Below are 15,990 nucleotides of genomic sequence, written 5' to 3' on the forward strand. Positions count from 1 at the left end.
AAGCAATTTGGTGTCTGTGGAGTCTCCCTCACCTGAGCTCCCTGAATGCTCCTACACAGCCCATGCCCAGGGGCAGAGGGCAGGGACTGCTCTGGGTACAGGGACACCACAAGGGACAGGGCCCTGGGAGGGTGCTGCTCTTGATCTTGGGCACCAGGCAGTGGACCATGCAAGCCCAGGATGCTGGAGGAAAGCTGAGGGGACCAGCAGCTGTGTGGCCAAAACAGACCCCCACGAGGGGAAAGGTGAGGCAGGAGAACACATTTTCTGTATCTCAATAAACACAAAGAGGGAAAAAGTTAAGGCAAGAACACTTGCAGCAGCAAGTCTCTGTTTGCTTCGTGAGACCCCAGCTTTCCCAAGAAGCCAAAATTAAACTCAACTCTATAGAACAGAGGAGAACAGAAACCCTCAACACTGGGAACAGACAATGCAGCACCAGGATCAGAAGCCTGAAAGAGGAGGAGAACAGAGGGAACAGCCAGGAGGGAACAGGCAACGCGAGCCCCGAGCAGCAGAGACAGCATTAAAAACACCCCAGCATGGGCTCTGGTAGCCCTGCAGAAAAAATAAGTCTCCAAATTGTGTCAAGATGTTACTCCTCTAGAGATACCAAGTGAAGATTTTGATTTACATAGCTGGGAGATGCCATGCAAAGCATAAGAGAGAGGAAAAGGAGTGACCACAGGGTGGTTTTCCTTTATTTTGTGGTTCATTTCTGAAAAGCTGCTGCTTCCCCTTTTCTTTCCCCTGAAAGGAGGGAAACTTTAAAAGAAATTGCAGAAGGCAATTAAAAATCTAAAGTAGCGTACTGCATAAAAAAAGCACAGGGGAGAAATCTTAACAGAAAAACATCAAATATCTGTGTCCTAAAATGTTGTGTTTTGTTTTTTTCCCCGTGCTGTGCTGTGTTAACGTGTCCCTCACACATGTGCCCAGCTGCTGCTGCGAGCTCAGTGGCAGGGACAGGAAATTTGGAGCTAATGGGGAAAGCGGGGAATACCAACCTGCAATTTATTTTTATGATTTCTGGAATGTTATAATTGAATTACACTAATGTTATGTGCTAATGGGTGGTTGGGCACTGAGAGGCCTTTCCTGTTGCAAATACTGCAAAGAACCCCCATGTTCTGCAAACACTTGGGCACAGAGATAGACCCTGTGCCATACCCCAGCACTCAGGACATGGCCCACAGTTCCCTATTCCCAAAAATCTTTCTTGATCAGTACTGTAACATGTAGCTGCAGAGAAAAACAAGATACCTTCAGCTACCTCAAAAGCAGACACAAAAAAATTAGGCTTTTAGGTCTGCAGGCTCCTGAGGAGAAGACAGAATCTGCTCTGTTTGCCCCAGACAATTCAGCCAAGATTCCCTGGGGCCTCACAGTCAGGCTAATGAGAAACTCCCCAGCAACTCCCATATAAAGTGCTTTCATAGGTCTTTAAAATGCCTTAAATTCTCTATATATTCAGTAAGACTTTTTACTTCTTTAAAATGTCCCTTGTTGCTCCTCAAGATAATACCCTCGTGATGTATTGCAACAGAAATGCAGCATTGTCTGACCGGACCTTTGTTTTGCAAGTATTGAGCCTTATTTTCATCTTGGCCTCGGAGAAGCCAGAACCCTTTTTGCAGAGCAGAGATGGCACTTGCCTGGCCCCCAGCAGCCCTGTCCACCCCCAGTGACACTTCTGGAGTAGGACAGACAGGCTGCACAGGCTGTTAAGTGGGGGGAAAGCAGGGGGAAGAAGCACTCAGCTACCCTTTTCCCCCGGAACAGAAAACATCTCTGCCTCTTCAGCAGCAAAACATGCCTGACCAGCTATTTAACAACAAACTAAGTCCTTGGATTTAGAGAGGAAAGGAAAAGGGTTTTTTTTCTTCCTTTTACATTAAGGAAAAGATGTTTACAAAACATGAAGAGGAAGGAAATTTGCTATATGCCCATTGTTAAACAGTACTGGTGGACACTCAGATTATTCACCCTGGTGCAAGGGCAGCCTCTGCCTCTTCTATGTTTTTTTGATTCTCTAAGTTATTATGTACAGCCTTTAAGTCGTTGTTATTAAAAAAAATAAATTAAACTATTTCTAGCTGTATTTGAAGTACTGGAATAAACTCCTCAGTGCAACTACGCCACAGGCTGGATTCCTGCACAGCATTTTGCCTTGGCAGATTTTACCAGGAACGAGAAGTTACACCAGAGCAGACAGCAGCCTGTGCACACACTCTGCCAGAGGAAAAAGGATGGTCCTGTACCAAGCCTCACCACACAGACCCATCTGAGCACAGGATCTCTGTTGCCATGGTGTTCACAGCCAAATTTCCACGGGCTGCATAAGCAGCTACCACGAGCAGCCCCCTGCCCAGTGCCATGGTGTGGTCAGGGATGTGCAGGCTGTGCACCCTCAGTACATGTCAGGAGCAGAGAAGCTACCCCAGGAGACACCGAGCTTGGAGCCCCGTGTTTGGCACACCAAGGACAGATGGTCAGAGCCACCTAGACAAGACCCATGACTGCAGACTCAACTCATGCTCACAAAAAAAAAAAAAATAATTCCAGAATAGCTTCTACTAGTTAGATGAACAAAAAATATAGCAGCAAAAGCTCCTTTTTTCCCCACAGATGCACCTATATAATTATTTTGCTCGTAGAAAAATATATGTGAATATTTTTTAAAAGTTTACATTCTACCTGTAACAGCTCTTGCTGTTCCTGCATACACCCAACCCTGGGACCATGACTCCCCCAGCCCACAGCAGCTGTAGAGAGTGCCAAAAGAATTTTTCAGAAGTCATTTTGTATGTGTTTGCACACACACAGAGATGTACAAACACATACAGGAGAAAGAGGGAGAGAAATATGTTAATTTGAAACATCTGGCAAATGTTTCAGAGTTAACAAGTCCCAGGTTTGGCCTTTGGGATTTTTTTTCTTTTGGGGGAGTCAAGGAAGGGGAGGCAATTTTGTCATTTTGGGCCAGGGAAGGAAGGGGCATGAAACAAGAAATTGAAGCGTGTTTTTTCACCCTTTATTGAACTTCAACATCACACTACTGAAGCTAATGCAAACAGGAAGATCATAAAAGAACATAATGAAAGTCTCACACACTGGGACTGAGGGACTGGTTTCAGTTACTGAATATAGCTGTGGAGCCACGCCACACAAGAGCCAGTGACTCCACACAGCCACACCACTACAAATTTGGGCTTTTAAAGCTTTTTCTGTGTAGTTCCACAATCACATTACAACTGTAACTTGTGTCCCATGTACTACATCCCAGCTTGACAGGATACAGTACTACATCTTTATACACATACAGGATTGACATCTGTAACTATTACATGTATTAAGAAGAAAATCCCCCAATTAACACACATTTTCCTAAAGCTGCCATAAATCATGCATACAATACATTTTCTCCCACATCCGACGTCTTGAATGAGAGCTGTAATTGTGGGAGTAAATGAAGAAAAATGGAGACTCAACTAATTTAGTAAAAGCCTTTCATAGTCTGTCTTTTACTTAAGGCATAGTCACCAACACCAACTCCAAATTAACTCTGCCATGACGGAAATGTTTTTTGTCATTGTTTTGAAGCATAGCCTATTTTGAATTTAATAGGCTTCCAGACCTGTGATAGGGAGCACCGGTAACTCCGCTCCAGTGCTGTTTGAGATGAAGGTCAAGCAAGAGAGCAGGCGAGCGCTCTTTTCATGCACCGTTAGCTCCAGGCACAAAGGGGCCTTCGACATCACAGCTGGGGGTTTGCTACAGCAGCAGCAGCAGCAATATTTGCCATCAAAGACTAGTGAAAGCACAAACCCCTCCAAAGAGCCAGAGCACCCAGAGAAGATGCACCCAGTGCCCCAGAGGAAGCATCTGAGAGCGCAGTGGGCACAAAGCTAAAGGCCATAGAGTGCCACACAAAGGCAGCTTGTGCCTTTGACACCAGACAGATGCTCACTTTGGTAAGAAAGTGTCTCCTGGGAGCCAGGCTCCTCATGACTCTTAAAAACCCAGCTAACCAGGAATGCAGCACCATTGTTGGTTTTCATATTACTGCTCATTTTCTCAGCTGTTTTCATATCACTGGTGAGCTTTTAAGAGAATACCATTGCACAGTTCAATGTGGAAAGAGCACAGAAATAGATTTACTGGCTTCAAAATCAAAAATATTCTTAGCAACTCATAAATGTTAAAAATAGACAGCAAAATATCTTTACACGAGGCATGGTGACTGAGATGTGGCTAGTTAATTTAAACACAAACTAACCTGTCATTTACCTTCATGCTTGTGTTATCAATACATATTACACAGACAAACTCGATTTATCCTGTTCAGTTTCTTGAGCCTCTTTTAATTCAAATTATTGACCTAACATGGATGAACAAGCTTCAGACACATGTTTATTGCTGTCAAGCAGTCCAAAAGCTCATTCAAATTTTAAGTCTTTCTACCATGGCGATGTACTGCTTTTATTCTCCAGCCCTGACAGTACTTTCCAATTTCCTCCAAGAGGAGAAGTACACACATTCCAGAGAGCGAGGCTTAAAATTCCTATTAAAGCAGCTTTTATGTAATTAGATTGGAATGAATGTGTAACAGTGCCCATTGCAGAAAACTTCAAAGTGGTTATACTGGAGAAATCACAACCCATTTCAGTGTGCCCACAAGAAGAAAGAATGGCTCTCTGGAGGATAAGAGTATATTAGTCTCTGTGTGTAATAGATTTTATTGACCATATGGAACTGATATAAAAATTGTGTTGCAGTGGGTAGTCTTGGATTTGAGACAGGAATGTGACATACAAAATACAGTTCCTGTAAAAAGCCTGGCAGCTTTCTGGCAGTTTTTGCAATCAGAGGAACCTAAAATATTTACCTGATTGAGTCACTGACGAGTCCCAGGTCAAACCAAAATCTGAAGATTCACCCTCTTCAACTGAAAAAGAACAAAAATAAGTTGTGATTGCTAAAGCAAACCAACTGGAATTCAAAGTCATCAGAAAACTAGGTCCACTATGACATTAAGTATTAGAACAGACCTCTCCACTGCTGAAAAAGGACTTATTGCTTTCTATAAAATAATTCATAAGATGGAAACTTAGTAAAGAGATTTTTTCCTACTTTTTAACATAAATATGGGATTTGTGTTTGCAGTTTCTTCATGAACGGGTGGCAATAAGTTCATGTGACATTTTAATAGATGTTTAAACACCACTATCTGGTAAATATTCATATTTGAAATATTATACATTCACAATTTGTATATGCAAAATTGCCATTGTAAATATAGAGATTGTTTTTGAAATTGATGTTTCAACAGATCATAGTAAAGAACTATGTGAAGGAAAAGTTTTCTGACTTATGTCATACTACCATACTAACACATCTGCCATATTCAGAACCCAGTGATATCTTCAGGGATTTTTCAGAATTAAAAAATACTATTTTGATGTATAACCACATTCTGTGATATGGCAGTCACAAATAACTGCTTTTAAATTTGTTGTTGCTGTGAAGGCTGTCAGAGCCAGTGCTCAGCACTTGCAAGTGACGTAGCTAAAACCTTCTGCCTGTTAAGAATTATAAAAACACCACTTGATTCTTACATTCTTAAAAATAACTAAGAACAGCCAACAACAAGCCAAGCAAAAAAGTGCCTGATCCTGCTGTTACTGAAATCAGCCCTGGTTATACTAATGTCAGACTGGGCATTTGAAAGCAGTAACTGCAGAAATTCTTCTTTTGAATTGCAAAAGTTTGTCATCATCACCTGCCCACTCTGTCACCCTGACACCAAACAGATTTAAATTATAGGTCTTTATTTTCTGATTAACATTATTTACTCCATGCACTGAACAATCACTCACCCTTTTATCTGCATTATGCTGGATTCAAATGCACATTCTATAGAATTCTGCAATTGGAATCCAAACCATATTGCAGAGCTACAAGCACAACCCCTGTTGACCAGCCCTGTATGCTCAGGCCAACCTGCTTCAGTGAATATTTACACTGACATTTGCATCACAAGAGTCTTGATTTTATGCTCTCCTCACACTTTTCCCCCCAGTCCAGTGCAGAATTCTGGCATCAGGTTGATGCTAGTGGTAACATCATATGGCATTAGGAACAGAGAATATAATTTAAATAGGCAGTGCCTTGACAAATGTAATTTTATGTCCAAACCATAGAAAAATGCATGCTCCACAGAAGGGCACCACTCTGCTTTTCTTAAATCTGTGTGTTTACTAATGGAGGAGCATGAAATTCAGCCATTTCTTTGGAGAAGTCGTACTTGAGACTTGGCTATACTTTTTTTCAGTCTATGTTAGCATAAAGGCCATGTCACATAATATTAAATTCCAGGATGACAGAGGGAAAACAAGAGGCAAAGCTAGAAGCTTACTGAAGCCATTATTGGCCCTATTCCCTGACAGTGGCAGAGCCAGCTTGGCTGGTGCATGCTCCCTCCTGAGGGCTCACCTACCATTTTGTGCTCTGTAAGCCACCAGCTCGTTCCCATTTTGACCCATCTCTTAATAGAAAAACTCTGGATGCAGTTATCTGAAATACCACTTCAGCCTTATACAAATGCATGTCTCGTTTTAACATCAAAATCTATATACACCTGGGAGGGTTTTTGCTCCAAAACTAAATAAGCCAAGTTGGAAATTCATGTACCTTACTCAAAACAGACAAGGGGAATGTTTTAATTTTATTTTATCCTTGACTGCTTTTTGGTTGTTTTGCTTGGAGAGGCTTTTTTTATATATTACTACTTTTATGCTGAGGGATTTTTTTTTTTTGCTTCTTTACATTTTGTCTTGGAAAGAGAGATTTTAAAAACCCAGCCTGCTAAAAATACATAAAAGAGATAAATTTGGTCCTAGTCAAGGAGTAGTATATGGATCTGCGTTGGTCATTGACAATTTTAGCAACACACTGACTTTCATGTTGGTTAAACACCAAAGACTGCTCCAGTCCTTGAGCTGCTCTAGGGCAGCTGGCTCCAGCACGTAACAAAACCACGGTTTTTGGAATCCCTTAAATGAGGGCAAAGGTTTGAATCAGCCTCTGTTGGCATTAATTTGCTTTGCTCCCTAATGACTGAAAAGGGGACAGAGAACATTCACGTGGAGGCAACGGCACTGAAATTCACTTTATATTATTGCAGTCATGGTTTCAGGTTCTCCCCCTCTATTTGCACAGACCCACCACAGAGCCGACAGTGCTGCACATCCATGGAAAGGGGAGGCCAGTGGGATGGAGCCTCCTGAGCTTAGGCACAGACACATCACTCTGCAGGCTGCTGCTCACAACACTGCCACCACCTTTCCCTTTGCTTTATCCATTTTTCCTTTAACTCTTTTAAGCAAACATCATCTTTCAGAGGCTAAACCATAAGAAAAAGTAACAGCCAAGTCTATTCCAAGAGGAACTGCAGTATCAACTGACACAAGCACTTTATCCTCACCTGCCCATCCATCCACCCAGCTAGACAGTGGGCAGAGAGATACAAGGAGCAAAAGCAGCCATATCCAGAAAAGGAAGAACAAAAGACTGTGTCTATACACCCATTAAGCCCAAAGGTTTGATGAGAAATTGCATCTGTGAAGCTGAAGCAAAAAATAGGAGAACAGGCTTTGTCACAGACAGCAAGTGTAATTGTAGGGAGACACTAAACTCCATGTGCTTCTGCTCCCTTTCCATTATGGGCATAAAACCAAGAACTGTGAGGTTCCTCTGTGGCTGCCTAATCTTCTGGATATAAATGGTTATTTAAGGAGTCAGCATTTGAAGTGCTGTCACTGCTGACTTTTCCTCAACCTCAGCAGTGAGCAGAAACCATGGAAGTCAGAAGGAAATGGAACGTTTTCTTCCTCCTGAAGTCAACTTCAACAGCCAAGCATCTGCAGCTGAAGTTTGCTCTCAGTTGCACACAGAGTTGCACACGCTCTCTGTTGCTGGAGCCATAGGGAAGCAGGAAGAGGCTTCTCAGGCTGGTTGGAGATCTGGGGATATGATGCTGTTCACAGAGGGCAGAGGAGTCCTACAGACCCTATCTGAGGATAGGCCCCACAGGGACTGCCTTAGGACTTGGCAAGCCCTCCCTGGCAGGGCATAATGGGACCAGAACAGATTTGGTCATGATGGCTGTGAAGGGATTTCCATTTCTCACTACAGAGAACAAAGTCAAAAACACCCTTAGTCCATAATACTACCCAGAGAACTATTCACTTAAGCTGCATATACAGTTTCTTAATATTTTTTTCATCATTCCTTGAAACCTTGGTTGGCTCAGGTGACCATGCATATCAATATTCACATGTGTAACAGTAGAAGCTGTTACTTGACTTGTGGTAATGGGCAAAACAAAGCCAGGAAAAAGGTACAAAGCATTCAACACAATCACTCTCAAAATACACTGCTGAGTAAGAATAATTCCCATTTCATTAGCAGGAAAATATATTTTCTGAGACATACTCATAACTATCAAAGTCAAGGACTAGACACTTCCATCTCTGCTAGTTAATCACTCTGAATGTGTGGACACCCAAGTCCACAAGGCTGATGTTCAGCACAGACAGGAACCACCTACATGAATGAAACTCTGAAGCTTGGGAAAACCACAGGAAACAGCAGCACCATTCAAGACTGAGAACCCTGATTTTCCAAAGCAACTAGAGATCTTGTATCAATTCTAACTCCTTTTCAAGAATCCTAGTGACAAGATGGTGAAGGCTCAGCATTTCCTGAAACTTTGGAGGCATTTCATACTTGCATCTGTGAAGCTGACACCCTTCAGGAAGGCTGGATGGGACTTGAAAATAGCCTTGGTCTGGCAGTGTAGAAATTCTTATTGTTAGTCAGCTCAAAACATGGTTAAGTTTGTGGACTGCCCACCTGAGGCCTGGCACAGAGTTCATTGCTGGCAGTGGAAGGGCACATCTGCCTCCTCTCCCTCTTCTGCCCCAGCACACGAGGACTCCCTGCTGTCATGCCTGGAGAGCACCTCTGTTCTGCTCCAGCTGACTGTGGGGCCCAAATGCAAGACCCAGAACAAGCACACAGCTGACATAGGGAAGAACTGTGGGCAGTGGCAACATCACAATACAGCATTCCTGCACGTGCCAAATATTTGCATTTTGCCTGCTCATCTGAGATGTTCTCCAAGGATGCTTATTTAATTGCTAGGTCACGAGTGCTGCAGGCTCAAAGATTTCAGTTCTTTGTGCTCAGAGAAACTTCTGAAAGGATTCAGCATCCATTCCCCTAAGAGTGAGAACATCTATTTATGGGGCTACCATTACCTGAACTCCATTCACAGTCACAGTGCTTATTTAACACTTTATCACTCCCAGGAAAGAAGTTAACCTTATCAAAGTAAGATGCTTCTACACCAAATGTTGATTTCTAGATGCAATCAAGCTTTACAAGTGAGCAACAACCTCTCAGTAATTCAGATGGCATGTGTATGCTCCCTTATCCTATTACACAGGCTTCAAGGACCACAAGGACCAGTTTAACACTTCCCATAATATAAAACCACCATAGTTCACTAACGAAAATGTCAGGAACTGTGAGAGTGTGAGGAACTACTGAGAAATCTAATGGATTAGAAGCATGTCCCACAGCTGATGGGGGGAACTTTCCTGAATCAGGGCTGGTACCAAGGACTGCATTCAGGGCCACTCCCTCACCTGCCAGCAACCTTAGAAAACACCAGGTACCAAAGTGCACAAAACGCTGGTGCCACTTCTTTAATTTGGAGGATTTTGTTAAATTTTGTTGGTGACGAAACTCTCAGATAAACCCAGGGAAGTCTCACCGATGCCTGTGTATTAGCTGTAATGTACGTGTCAAGGCTCACAGCTTTCCCTCTAGAGAAATACTCCAGCACCAAGCCGCATTGTAAGCCAGTCACACATTAATCACATCTTTTCCTGCCCTAGCTAGCGGTACTCGCACACAGGAGCTCCGTGATCTTCTCTAATCTTCAGGCTCCTTTGCCACTTTCAGACACACAACTGTGCTGTCCTACCCAGCCTTTGCTCCATCCCTCCCATCACATGCAATTACATGCTCCCAAATCAGCACAGGACACAGAATAGCCCCATCCGACCACCATTCATGTGCCATGACTCATCCCACAGCACTGGCAGCCTGGGATTTGATATAGTGCTCTTAATCCTGCAAAATGCAGAGCAGCTTCCATTTCCACAAAGTCAAAGGGAGCTGAGGATGCTCAAAACTTTGTGGATTGGGGATTGTAGAGCAGTCACTTTCCAGCTGCTTGGCATGGCAGGAGCACAAAGGGTGTTAACAACCTTTACACTTTAAATAGCCCGGTATTTAAAGTCCGTGTGCATCTAGAGCTCATCCTTTGGAGAAGTGCAGACAGGCTGGTACCTCAAACTGAAAGAGAACACCTCTGCTCCACCGAGCCTGCCGCTCAGAGAGGGTCAGCCCTGCACAGCCCCGGGAACCGCCACCACAACTAGCAGTGGTAAAGAATTGGAAATGGCTACTCTGAGAAGAAGCCAGCCAGCCCCTCCTGCTCAGATCACCTCCCAGTTTGCTGTAAGGCTTTCCCAGTCTCCTCCTTAGATACTCCCTGATAAGATTCTCCATCATATCGGTGAGACAAGCGTCTACAAAACACAAAAATCTGCAGCAGGAGGGAAGTGGCAGCATGAGAAGCAGCCCCGCTCATTACGAAATGCAGCGGCGCTGCGGCAGAGCTGCAGCCGCTGCCCGGGAGCGCTGCAGGGCGCAGAGCCGGCCCCGAGCCAGGCATCGCCTCCTCCAGCAACCAGGCTGCCCCTCTTTGTCAGCAGCTGGGGCTTTCTCCCCCCACTGTGCACAGAGAAACCTTCCCATTCAGCAGGAAAATAGCAAGTTTTGAGGGGCTTTGCCAGTCAACTGAGAACAGATGCCTGTGAATGTATCCCGACGCGTTTACAGTACCTTGCAGCTAGAAAGGAAAGGGAGATCCCCCTGGTGCCTTCCCAACATTCAGGGGAGCGAAAACGTACCTGGCAGAAGCTGCTGGGTGTGCTTCATACCAGCCACTTGAGCCAATTTACTCCCCTTGGAGAATTAACCTCACCAGAGGATTCCTCTCAGGTCTCCCCATGTTTACAAGGCATTTTGCTTGTTTGTGTGATCATTTCCATCTAGCTTTAGTAACACTTGGCCCCGGTGGTTGGTGGGAAGGAGCAGTGGGACACCAGGGCATCCCCAGAGAGGCGATGGTGCATTCCTTGCCCATGCCCTAACCTTGGGATCCCCCATGGGAACCGTGCTCGGCCCTCGGCACAATCGCTCGCAGCTCCAGAGCCACCTCCCCGTTCTCTCCTGAGTGAGCAGCTGATCCAGCCATTGGTGGCCCTTGGCCAACAAGGGTTTTTTTCCACCTTAAATAGGACCGTTATGTATTAGTCCTTTCATGAGCCAGCAGGCCAGGGAATAAGACAAGAGGGTTTACTGACATGGCTTATTTAGCTAGTTCAGAGCCTAAATTTGCACAAGTTCTCTAGCTGCTTTTCTCCAAAGTCAGTAATAGGGCTTGGCAGAGACTGTGGGTTTTGCTGGCAAAGTCAGCCTTTTTGTGTGAAGGAGGGAGGAGTGGGGAAACCCAGACTGCTGTGCTCACTAGGTCAAGGAAAAGAAAAAAAGAAAGAAGGGCAAAAAAAGGGGGGAAAAAAGGAAGGATGAGACAAATGGGACAGAATTACAAAGGGAAACTGAAAAAAAGATCGTTAGGAACAGAAAAAGATGTGAAGCTGATTAAGGAGAACAAGACAAACAACAAAATAAGGTAGCACTAGCAGGTTTATGCAAAGGAGATCTAATTATGGGTGGCTAAATCCTCCAGGACATTAATATTCCATCGTAATGTGTCTAGTTTCCTCCTTTCCAGACATGGCAGGGAGGAAATGAGAATCACTTAGATACACTGTTTAATGAGCAAATGATGGACGATCACCAAATACAGCCTGCCTGATAAGTATCCATTAGCTTAAACTTGCACAGTAAATCTGTGTGCAGCTAACGGGCCTGCCTCTTCCAATGCTACAGCAAAACTTAATGGAAGTGCAGCCAGAGAAAGGGAGCCTTGTAAATAAAAATCTCATCTCGGTAAGACGAGAAAGACTGTAGGACATACATAATGGCTAATCACAGCCCTTCCCACAGACTGCACACCTGACTCACAAGCCAGGGTGTATTTATTCCCAGTGCTCATATTTAGTTTTTGTGTTTCTAATTCACATACTTCACTGGAGACAGATATTTCCCATCCAAATCTATTATGTAAATAAATACAAGGGTTAGGTGTAATAAAATGCAGTCAATGTTTCAGGTTGCCATCAAGATCAACATCTTATACATGCAATACATTAAGCTTGCAATTCTTAAAACAGAGCCTACAGACACCCCATGATACATTTGGGATCAATGCTCTCATTGATGGCTCCTTGTCATCAAATGTTAATTGCCAAAGGGCAGGGTGGATTTTTTTTTTCTTTTAATTGCAATACGTGGTATTTAATCTGTGAAATGTTCAGGAATTTAGAGGTTTCTTCTGCTGTTTCTGCCTGGAGCTTGCCTGGCCATGAGACTGGTGGAATATACCCCACCCAGCTCAAGCAATCCATCCTCCTGATGGCTCATTCCTGCCTGGCACAGCCTCTCACTGACATCTTGCACCCCCAGACCCATCATCTGCCATGAGCTCCACTGGAAATGGATGGGAGCACCCAGAGTGCCTGCCCTCACCTGCCCCACTTGGGCTGAGCCCCAGCCCACCCCACACACAGGCAGGAATGGTGAAGGAGGTGGAGATACAGGAGGAGATGAGGTGCAGGGTGGGCAGGTCTTGTGGACAGGGACAGGGGACAGCAAGCACCAGCTGCCTGTGGGCACCCTCCTCTCTGCATTGTTACAGTCATTTCTAAGGCAACTGTCACCATAGTGTCTGCACCTTCCTTCCAAAATAGATCTGCTATGAGTAAGCAGGCACTTTAAAGCTCAAGTGAAACAAAACAGGTGAATCCAGCATCCTCCACATTGCTCATAAAATCACAAATTTTACTTCAGCAACCAAGGATTGTTTAAATATTCTTGTTCCATTTGTAATGCAACTGGATGACAAACATTTACATGTTGAAACCCTACCAAACCAAAGTAAGGAAAGTAGAGAAAGGGAAGATTAACACCTCTTCAATTCATGGCCAGGATTTCAAATCCATGAGTTCAATTTGCAAGTTGTGAAGTGATCGTTTGACCTACTAGAAATGCCAAAAGCAGGCTGAGTTTATCCAAAGACAAGATAATGAGGATGATGCAAGTAACAGACCAGATGTGGGTCAGCAAGTCCAGTAACAAAGGTGTTACTCAAATAATTGCAATGTCTTATAACTTCCTCCAAACTTTGTGTTTAGAAGTTTTACTGTGAAGGCTCTGCTGCCCCCACGCACTTCTGAGCACAGATACAGAGTGAAGATACACAAATGTCAGGTAGCACCCAAAACAACGTTTGCAAACACATGGGGCTGTGTTTTGGAAGGCAGCAGACCCGAGACTTGCAGCTGGCAGAGACAAGGTGCACATGGCAGAGTTCAGCTGGAGGGAATGGCACAGGCCAAAGGGATGCCAGAAAGGCCTTGGCTGTTTCCTGAACATAACAAAAAGGCTGCAATGAAATGACAATTCAAAACCAAGTCAAAACACCATGAAATACAAATACTGGGCTTTGCACAGAGAATGCAGGGTCTCACCAAGTCAAATTTACTTGAAATTTTGCATCTCTGGGGAAGAAAAAAAGAAAAAAAAATGGCAGGGGAAAGATGGGGGAAAGCACTATTTTTACATTAGGCCTATTCTCTATAAGCAGGACACCTAATAAATTTACCTGTGCTGGCCCTGTATTCAGACACCTAATGAGAATGCTAAAAGGTTAACACCTAACACAGGCTAATGACACAAAGAAAGAGGAGTGTTCTGAAAATAATCTACATGTATGGAAACAGGAACCAAACCCAGGAAGAATGGAAGTAGGTAGCTAGGATCTGCAGATGAGCAGTGGGGCCATAACTCCTTACACTACCTCTTGTTGTGGTAAAGCACAGAGATTTAGGTACACCAGCAGACTAAGACCTCAAACTGCAGGCTGCTCCCCATTGCTACTATTGGAGATCACCCTTCCATATTCTGCTTAGTCAAGTCCATCTAACCACATGCAGTTCTGTAATAAACTCACAAAAACACTGTCCCACCTGCTGTGGTTAGACCAAGAGCCACATGCTTCAGACCCTACTGCCATGGACAGCAAGGAGCCTTTTCCCTTCCCTTTGACAAGGAGCTGATGTCAGCTCTCCAGCTCATCATCACCATGAATCAAGTTCCACTTCACAGCTATTTTTCCACTACTGATTTCATCCAGACCCAACAGAAGCCCATGCAACATCTCCCATTTCACAGGATCTGAGCAGTTCCACATGGCAGGGAACCCCAACTTTCAGATTTAAGTTTGAGGCAGAGACTTGAATACCAAGGAAAAATTCGCACTTGCAAATACAATAAAAAGAACAGAAAATTACTTCAACAGCAAGCAACTACCTTGAGGGACACTGATGAAACTCTAAAGCACACAACCAACTCTACTCTTACACAAGTTTCAGTCTGTTACTACATAATTCTTCAGAGCAAGTTTTACTACATTATGCCTAAAGCCCTCATGCCAGCTGCAGCGAGCTCCAGCAGGAGCAGAGCTGCTGTACCAAACACTTTGTTTAGCATCACACTCCCCTCCCACAAATACCCCATTCAGCACCCAGGGCTATTAATCACAGCTGAAAAGAAGTCTTTGACCAGATTTCCACACCTCAGCCTAAAAAAATACACCAATTTTTACTGCAAATCCTTCCAACTTGGAAGTTGTTTCACTAGCAAACTATGTTTGCAGCGTAGGTAGCACAGAAAAAGGAAAAGAGAGGAGGCTTTTCCTGACCAGCCATTTTAATTAGAGCTACGAGGGCTTGAAAAAGCCCATCTGGTGAGTGGTGTTATTTCCCTCTTTTCCCCTTCTCAGAAAGGCCAAGTTTGGAAGCACTGAGCACCTCAGGCTGGCAGTGCTCCCACTCTGTGCCATCCCAGGCCCTGGCAGCCCAGCTCCAGCTTTCCTGGAGAGAGCTGGGCTTCACCAGGCATTGGTAGGAGCTCGTTTCTCCAGCAATCCCTCACTGTGGCTCTTTTGTGTATGCAAGTGTATGCGTGTGTGTGTGCCTGTGTGTGTGGCAATACTCCCCAGGCTCGCTCATTTTAATGCTGCTTTCTCCCCAGATGGAAATATACATATTCTTATTAAGAAAAAAAAATGTGCAAAGTATAAATTTGCATCTATGATCATTTCTGGTTCATAAATTGTATTTTAATAATAAAACAATATATTCTTCTGTACTGCCTCAAACACTAACAGTAAAGTCTGCCTTATTTGTATGTGAGCTTAAATGGTTTGATGAAGGGACACAAAAATGGTATAAAATGCAAAGTGAAATATAGATAGAAGGATAAATATAAGCAGGAGCAAAGCTAATGCATGGAGAATCCTGCCTCCTCCTTTTCACTCACGTGAGTGGATGCCCCACACTTTTCTACTGCAGAATTTTATTACACACATTGAGGGGCATTCTCCAGCTGAGATTCTTCTACTAGAAAGACAGGCTTTGTTGGCTGTGTTAACTTGATAAAAATTACAATGAGGGAGAGAAAGTTGTATGTATCACATATAGCCCTTTGTAGCATCAAATTTAATTTGCAGAAAAACCAACACAACCACCATAAAGTGGAAACTAATATTTTTTATAGCCCCTTAACAACCTGTCCTTAGTGCTAACATACCATAAAGAAATTTCAACATCTTGTTATATGTAGTTTATTTTAAACAACACTAAAAGGATAACACAACTCTTATTG

The 15,990-nt window shown here is 43.8% G+C and overlaps 1 protein-coding gene across 3 annotated transcripts in view; it reads right to left on the reverse strand.

Moving 5' to 3' along the window:
• Positions 1–15,990, reverse strand: part of ZNF423 (zinc finger protein 423) — a 225,724-nt gene that overhangs the window by 180,406 nt on the left and 29,328 nt on the right. For 2 of the 3 annotated variants that reach the window (XM_014882611.2, XM_088171874.1), the window contains exon 2: positions 4,889–4,948. In XM_014882611.2, the coding sequence (XP_014738097.1) occupies positions 4,889–4,948 (60 nt within the window). Of the gene's footprint in view, positions 1–4,888; positions 4,949–11,048; positions 11,072–15,990 lie in introns of those variants that run through there. The other variant, XM_088171875.1, reaches the window with a different exon arrangement.

This window comes from Sturnus vulgaris, chromosome 12 (assembly GCF_052056855.1).
Source record: "Sturnus vulgaris isolate bStuVul1 chromosome 12, bStuVul1.hap1, whole genome shotgun sequence".
NCBI lineage: Eukaryota > Metazoa > Chordata > Aves > Passeriformes > Sturnidae > Sturnus > Sturnus vulgaris.